The 8337-nt window shown below is 38.2% G+C and overlaps 1 protein-coding gene across 1 annotated transcript; it reads left to right on the top strand.

The window, feature by feature from the left end:
• Positions 1 to 1951: 1951 nt before the first annotated feature.
• nipal3 (NIPA like domain containing 3) lies at positions 1952 to 7368 on the top strand. The gene is made up of 11 exons (XM_080513290.1): positions 1952 to 2133; positions 2811 to 2879; positions 3183 to 3354; positions 3492 to 3551; positions 3699 to 3844; positions 4692 to 4788; positions 4937 to 5072; positions 5183 to 5271; positions 5412 to 5475; positions 5713 to 5807; positions 5955 to 7368. Exons 1-11 carry the CDS (start codon positions 2095 to 2097, stop codon positions 6140 to 6142), a joined length of 1155 nt encoding a protein of 384 aa, XP_080369416.1. The 5' UTR covers positions 1952 to 2094; the 3' UTR covers positions 6143 to 7368.
• Positions 7369 to 8337: the final 969 nt, after the last annotated feature.

Below are 8337 nucleotides of genomic sequence, written 5' to 3'. Positions count from 1 at the left end.
ACTATCTACGGCCCATAATGCCACGTCTCATTCCAACAGCAGGTAAATAGTATCAAACTGTGAAAGGCCTCAGAAGCAAGACATGCTTTGTAGTCTACAAGATGAGATGATAGCGTTTTTTGTATTATTATTATCTGCAGACAGAACTGAGCCAATTGTTAAACCTTTTATTATTCAGTGACTTGAAAACATGCAATATAGATGCACTTATTGAATGTGCCGTCTGAACAACTAGTTTTGCGAGGGGGGGTGGGGTAAATGCTTTCAGTGGAGGTTTCAGGGCATTTCTTTTCCAAGGCTGAAGAAGCAGGAAACTGGATCAATTTAAAGTATTAACAGGTGCTTATATTTTCATTTCTAAAAAGGCTATCCAGTCATGTAAAGCAGAAAGTAAATGCATAGAGCTTTTAGAAAGAACAAGTTCCTTAAGATAAGTTCCTGCAGCCTCACATTAAAAAAAAAAAAAAAAAGTAATACAATTTGCCAAATATGTACGGTTCATCTCTTAAATCTCTCATATTACCTCAATGTATTCTGGTATTTGGAATGCCAGATACGTGCATGCAAATGAGACTATTAATGTCAAGCAAATAGCAAAGAGGTATTTGAAGAAGAAAAAAAAGATTTAATCTTGGCTTTGGTTTAGGTCGTTTCCATTTTAAATGTATGATCTTGCGGTATTCTCTCAGACACGATGCTTTTCTCCCCCTGCTGGCCATTATTTGAATGTGAGCTGTTGGCTGTTTCAGCAATGTTAATGCTGAAGGTTGTTTCAGGTTATTACATTTTCTCTTTCTCTGTGAAGCCGAAACAAGTGTTTCAGATCTCGTTTTTTTTTTAATTTTTTAAACTTATTACTTACTTACTTACTTACTTACTTGCTATCATCACTAGATTCACCTGATTGTTGGTCATTGTCCACGTGGAATCCATGAGTCATATGTTTCTTACCTCATTTATATGTGCCTTTGAAGTATTAAAAGGGAAGCTCCTTGGTCTTTCAAAACAGAGAATCACACCATCAATTGACATAGCTGTATTCTTTCCACTGCTCTTGTTATTTGAAAAAAAAAAAAAAAAACCAACACAGCTGCTGACGTGGTGTTCACTGCTGCTGTAACAAAGAGAGCAGGTTACATACTTTTGGTGTTAGTCAGGTCAGGATTATAATATGATGCCCTTATGAAACAGTCATGATGAGTCTTATTTGTTTGTTTTGTTTGGTCTTTTTTGTGCGTCTGTGTGTTTAGATGGAAAAGCTGTGTCACTCAATCTATCAGCAAATAATCAGTTTGTATCAAAATAAAATCAACATTAAAATATGTTTGGATACTGGGCAAACTAAGCAATATCCTGTTATTAAACGTCTTTACTCTTCTAATGCATCGTCCTTCCCCTGATGTCCCTCTGTTCAGTATTTTTTTTCTTTTGTTCATCTACTGTCAACTAGAATTATTATTTCATCATTTGTTTCCTTTCCCAAAAGTTATTGTGATGGTTTATGGGGCACTTTGCATATCTTTTCCATCTATGAGGTTGTCAACTGCAACCTTGTTGTTTTTACAATTTGTATAGTTTTTGTTCCGAATAATGTTTTTCAAGAGGGGAAAAAAGTAAAATGTTCCTATTTGAAATGGAATCGAATCGATTCTGGTTCGATGGTGCCCTCAAGTGTCTTTAGAGAGTAGTGTAACTAAAGCACGGGGAAAACAAACAAACAAACAAAAAAAACACCAGAAGCGAGTAACAAATATTATTGCGATCTATCAAAAACAGTTTTTCCAAATAAAGCGGTAGGCCTTTGAAAGTGTTCATCCGTATGCAACTGTTTTCACTGACAGTTTGTAAACAAAAGACGCTTATTCGTCTCAGCGACGTCACCAACGGCTTACGTCACCGCGCAGCCAGAGACAGGTGAATTCAACCCGGAAGAGAGAGAGGTGGTGTTTCCCTCTGAGTAGAACCGGACAAAAACATGACATATGTGCGTTAGCGAGTTCAAAACTGTCTACAAATGTGGCGATACGATGATTTGTTCGCTACGTGAGTGTCGAGTGGTTGTTTCTGACTTATAAACTGCATTTGAAGAGGACAATGTTCGACCTGAGTCAAGTGGTAGGAGAGTCCTACAGGGTGAGTCGCGTCACTTTTCTATCATTTAAATCATTAATTCAAAGTTTTTCTTCTCGCTGCACGTACCGATACATTCACAGTGGATTATCTGTGATTTTTATGATTCAGAACTTAAATCAGAATTTAACTGAATGTACTGAACATTGCAATGTAACCTATGTGAAAGAGCCCCGAAAGACACTTTTCTTCACCCGTTTTCCACAAAAAACCACCAAAATATGATTTATTGCTTTTTTTTGTTGGCTTTGGAATGTGTATTTATAATATTTAAAGTAATTTTCCCAAGACTAATATATTTCTAACTGACGTTGGTCCATGTGCCTCAACATTTGAGACTCCTTTGTGAGGATTACTAATGTGGGTAACGAATTGCAAATACTCACATTACTGTCATCAAATAGTATTTTGAAAAGGCTGTTAAAAAGTAACTAATACTAATGGAAATTGAGTCGTAGTGGCACTATACCGTGTTATAAAGTACCTGCGCAAATTGTCAGTACCCTTGCTGTTCATAAGACCTCCCATTGTTTTTGTCAAGCCTCAGCAGTTATTGCATAATATTTGTCTTTTGTTTGCATACTTTCCATTGTCTGTTTTAGACTGTAACGTATTGATGTCAACACAGAAACCTAAAATGTAACTGAATTTAATCCTTGCTTCCTCCCTTTCCCTTTTAGGACAATCTGATTGGGACTTTACTTGCGCTTTTTGGAAATTTACTTGTCAGCATCTCGTTATGTATTCAGGTATGGAACTCCTTCCTCCATTAAAAAAAACTAAACAATACCTATATGTTGAATTCATAGTGTAATACTGGTGAAAGCAAAATCTTTATTTCTCATGTTTGTTTTGTATAGCTTGTATCTATATCTTATAATAGTTATTATTTTGTAATAACACATCAGTATCATTCTTATGCTTTTCTCCGCCATCATTTTTGTGTTTGTAATTGTATAACTAATACATGTGATTTATGCTTCTATGATATAATTGTCTCGGGCAAAGTGCGTCACCGCTGTGTTTCACCTGCACATTTTCTTTTCTTACAGAAATACAGCCATGTGTCATTAGCAGGGACAAAGGACCAGCGAGCCTTCTTCGCCACTAAAACCTGGTGGTTTGGTTTTCTGTTCACTTGCATTGGGGAGGGAGCAAACTTTGTCTCCTATGCCTTTGCCCCGCTGGCTGTTGTTGCCCCTCTCAATGCGGTGTCAGTCCTCGGTGAGTGTAGGCCCCCGCACTTCTGAACACATCCACAGTGAAACTTCTACACAGCGCTTAATTGTTTTGATCTGAAATCAACACTGAAGCGTACGCTGTACGTATTAGCTTTTCATCTTTTCTAAAATCTTTTTCAGCAAGCTCGATTTTGGGCTTTATCTTCATACGTGAGAAGTCAAAAGCGAGGGACTTTGCCAGTAAGTTCGAAGGCAAACACTCATGCAAATAACTTTTATGGAAGTTATTCAAATTGTTGTCATTAGAGACAGTCGGGCCTGTTTGGCACACTACTGCACATATTTTGTAGGTGACTGCCTTTAACGGTATTCTTTATATGATTGCAGAGCAAAATGTGCTGACCCTCCTGGGCTACATCCTGACGACAGGAGGAACGTACCTCCTTGTAGCGTTTGGACCAAACTCTCATGAACAACTCACTGCAGAGAACATTGTGGTGCATCTTGTAAGCTGGCCCGTTCTCCTGTATTTGGTGAGTTTTGTTTTTTTTAATTTACGCAACAGGTTAAGAAGCAGAAGGTACAAAAAAAGTCACCAAAAAAAAGGCCAGTGTCAGACCAATCAAAACACACAAGCCTACGTAATTCCTGAACAGCAGGTGGACAGTGTGAGAGAGCAGACTCCAGGATCAGTCCTCTTATAGATTTCCAATCAGATCATATCACTTTTGTACAGTGGCAGCAGTGAGTTACATTAGTACCCAGTTTGTCTTCAGTCCAGCCTTTTCCAATTCTGCCAGATTTTGTGTATTATAAGCTTAAAAAATCACTTGGGTCTCCAAGTGAAACCACTGTCGCTTACATTATTTATTAGCCTTCATATGCAACTTCAGAGATGAAAATGTCCATTTCCAAACATATAAGTTTGCAAATTATGTGCAGACTGTCATCATTCGGATCACATCAAACAGTCGCACAATATTTTCAACAGCAATATGCTGGTGTTTTACATTAAAGCAGCCCTGCAGGTTTAGGAAAGTGATCCTAAAGCTTTTTTAAATATTAAAAAAAATACTTTTTCTTCCTCTTTGTAGAAACTTTATCGTTATCACGTATACTTACGGTGACGCTGCCAAGAAATCACAATAACAAAGTGATGACAGCCGACCGTTTCCTGAAGTCTTTGCATATTTGTGAGACTTGCTCCAGATATTTTTGGTGTCACGAGGCCTATTGGCAGGTTGTGGCCTGTTTCTTTGATTCTTTATTGTTTCACTTTAGATGTGAATTATGTCCAAGCAAAATCCCATAATAATTGAACTGTGCAATGTGGATTATTTTGTTCATGTAATATTTGTTGTTGTTGTTACTGAATGACAGTTCCTGGAGATCATCACGTTCTGCCTGCTTTTATACTTCTACAAACGACGCAACGCCGACTACCTCGTTGTTATTCTGCTGCTGGTCGCTTTGCTGGGTGAGTCTCCTGCATTAACCCTTACACACTTTACCAGGACTGTGTTTAAAATGCTTTCAGACTTATAGGGCACCAGAGTTGCTTTTAAATAATATTTGCTCACCGGTTTGTTTGTTTTTCCTTCAAACCGTTTGTCTCCGTCAAACAGGCTCGCTCACAGTCATCACAGTGAAAGCCGTGTCGAGCATGCTGGTGCTCACCATCGAGGGCAACATGCAGCTCAACTACCCCATCTTCAGTGTTATGTTTGTGTGCATGGTGGCATCAGTGGTCTACCAGGCCAGGTGAGTGAGTTTTTTTTTTTGGTTTTTGTTGATTGCTGTAATTATGACAACAAATACACAAGTCACCTGACCTGTCAATAAGGTTAACCTGACAGTGCATCCTTGTTTAGATTTCTCTCCCAGGCTTGTAAGCTACACGACACCTCTATGATCGCCAGCTTCAACTACATCCTCTCCACCTTCTTCGCTGTGGTAGCTGGTGAGCTTTGTATTCTACCACTTTTTTTTTTTTTTTTTTATTGAAATGTCTTCAGACATTGATTAAGTCGAGTTTACAATGTTACCCTTCAGCGACACACCGGAAGAGTCATAAAGACATTTTTTTTTTCTGATTTTCAGGAGCTGTGTTTTACATGGAGTTTAAAAATGACGACGTCCTTCACATCTGCATGTTTTTACTGGGGTGAGTTTTATTTTGTCACCTCGCAACAGGAAAAAAAACCAGTGTTGGAATAAGAGACTCAATAGTGGGCGAGTTACTTTCTGCTGCACTTGTTTCGATGGGTCCCCAAGAACACTTGAATATATTAGTCATTATTGATTTTCCAGCTTTGATGAATCAAGCTTTTTTTTTTTTTTTTGTAATAATGTCTTTGTTGGAGAAAGGCTGTGACCGGCTCTTTTGTTTTGCTTTGTACAGAACTGCCATCTGCTTCCTCGGGGTCTTTTGCATTACCAAAAACAGGAAAAAGGCCAAGAACTTTGAGCCATACGTCACTATAAACATGGCTAATGGTTTGTATACTGATCACATAAAATACCAGAAATTGGCACTTTTACATGTCATTTTTAATCCCTACAGAGAGTAAAAGTGTTTATTTTAGTTTTCATCTTCCGCGCGATGCCACCTGATGAATCTTTGTGTGTCTGATTTGTAATCAGGCGTCCCGACGATCCACGACAAGAGTCGGACCGTCCAGCCAGAATTCAATGGTTCCTTCTCCTACGGTGCTCTTGTCAACAACGACGGCGTGGCCCCCGCGTCGCTGCCAGCCAAGATGGAACAGCAGCCAGGTGATTTCAGATCCACCGAGTCATCTCGTCGCAAGACTGATTCAAAGGAAGACTGAAGATTTATTTTAAAAAAACAAAACTTTTTTGTACTCCATTGACCTATAAGCGGGTTCCTTTAACAGACTGACATGGGTCCCAAAGTGAGGGGTATTCGGTGGTCTTTTCCACACCTATGCATGTGCTTACTTTCTTTTCTTTTTTTTAAACTCTCAAAACCAAAATGTTACCTCTGAAAGGTTTCTTTTTTTATTCCAGAAAAAAAGCAAGAAATCTGAAGCTGTGGACAGCTTTAGAAATGCCTCGAAGATTTCTGCCTTACACGTTGTGTCTTCTTTGATACGCTGAGCGAGCAATGACTTCCATAAATAACTTTGCAATATCTTTGTAAAGCAATTCACTTCTTCCCTACTCGTTTTTACGGGGAATCAGTATTGATCTGTTCTTCCATGGAGGATTTCTAATGTTTCTCCTCCAATCAGGGCTGTGATCAACCAATGATACGAGGTAGCAGCAGTTTTTTTGTTGTCTTAGAGGACACACCAATGAAGTTATTCTTGTATTTGTCTCTTACACTGTCTCACATCTCCAGTTTTCACTTTGTTCTGCCTCGTGTCACTGAAGTACTGTTTTTCTTTGGGACAAAACACCAAAAGGCAATTATTTAAATTTCTTTGAAACATATTTATTCATGTCCTTTTGTAATCTGCTTTTATTGTGCCTTGAAAAGTAGGTTTACACTGGATTAAATTATTGTATGAGCTTTTCATATCACAAGCATGTCATCTGTGGTTGATCAATGATTTAAAGACGTCTGTAATCACTCACTGTCATAATCATAGTTGTCATTTAACTGGAAAAAAGGGACAAAACTAAAACAAATTAAAATCTGGAAGTATGAAGTCATCTTAAAGGGTCTTAAATATTGTGCTTTTTGTTTGTCCAGTCTGATGGCAAACAGAAGTATGTCGTTACTATTTCAAAATGGCTGCATCTTCAATTTTTCAGGGTTAATAATAAAGCTGCAATAGACGCACAGTGCTTCTCTCCAGTGTTAACAGGGCTATACAAGAGCTTATCGCCTCTGCACAGTTTTCTGTTTGTCCTTGTTTTGGTGACGTTTCCCGTGTTCATTTTCCTTGACCGTGCTGTAAATGTAACGGTAGCATTGTTGTGTTAACTAACTCGGTTTTGCTGTCTAATGAGGGTACTATAACTTTCTGTTGTAAATAGTAAGCATATTCCTGTGTCATAAAGTCGATGTAATCCATTTTGAGTGTTTGAATCTGCCGCATTTGTTTTAAAATATGCGCGCATCTGAGAAATAAAAAAAAAAAACATTACATGGAAACAAATTCTGTGGACATTCCTAGTTTATGCTTGGATAATTGCAGCCTACAGGAGAAGAGCTTATTTGCAAATGTAAATGTATTTATAAAAGAGTATATTGAGTAATGCAATAGAACTACAATGAATCTGCTGTCATTCAAGCTTCTGACCTGACATTTTCCACAAGTACCGAAAGCCACAAATGAACTTACTGTTTAGCAAATGTAGACAACATGGAGAATATATACATGCAACTGGGATAACCGCAGTCCAGAAGATTGCCAAGTAAAGCCTTTCAAGAAATTGCAGAGAGCTTTACTTTCAAGGGAAACTGGCCGTCTTTGCACTATGAACAGAGCCGCAGACTAAACGTCTTCATGTCACGCCACGTCGTTGCAGTAATTTGTGTAAAGTGAGGCTCAACCATGTTTGCCTGCAAAATTTGTACATTTTGCAGATTCTTTTCTAACTAAGCGAGTCTGATCACAAGGTACATTCTGATTTAGGATATTTGTGCACTAAAATTAAATAAACTGAAACAAATGAGGCAAATCATCAAGGTTGTATTTGCAGGGAAAACTAAGTTTTCTCTTCCAATGAACCTCAAACAAATGAGCATTTTGCAGATGTCTGCAGAAAATTGGACATTCGAGAAGTCTTCCCTGATGCTGTCAGCACTTTTCCTTTGAAAGTTTAATTTTCACGAAGGTTCTTTTGGCATTTACAGTACAATGTATGTGTCTTGTGTGGATAATCTTCCTACGCATAAGAGGAAGCTTCTGACCTCAGCACAGCATGTTCTCCAGAGAGAGGGTGTTTTTTTTCCCGAGGTGAGTATAGAAGTAGGTTGGTGTTTTTTTTTTCCATCTCAATGTATCTTTTTTTTAACAGTTGCTCATCTTGCAGAGTTGCTTCATGCATTTGC

Source organism: Blennius ocellaris, assembly GCF_963422515.1.
Source record: "Blennius ocellaris genome assembly, chromosome: 17".
NCBI lineage: Eukaryota > Metazoa > Chordata > Actinopteri > Blenniiformes > Blenniidae > Blennius > Blennius ocellaris.
This window is presented reverse-complemented; position numbering and strand designations above follow the sequence as displayed.

Bases quoted from the DNA above. Each gene is read 5' to 3' on its own strand.
- nipal3 (XM_080513290.1), top strand. From the start codon at position 2,095: ATGTTCGACCTGAGTCAAGTGGTAGGAGAGTCCTACAGG. The intron at 3,845-4,691 runs GTGAGTTTTGTT...ACTGAATGACAG, and splicing joins GGCCCGTTCTCCTGTATTTG to TTCCTGGAGATCATCACGTT. The intron at 5,272-5,411 runs GTGAGCTTTGTA...TCTGATTTTCAG, and splicing joins CTTCTTCGCTGTGGTAGCTG to GAGCTGTGTTTTACATGGAG.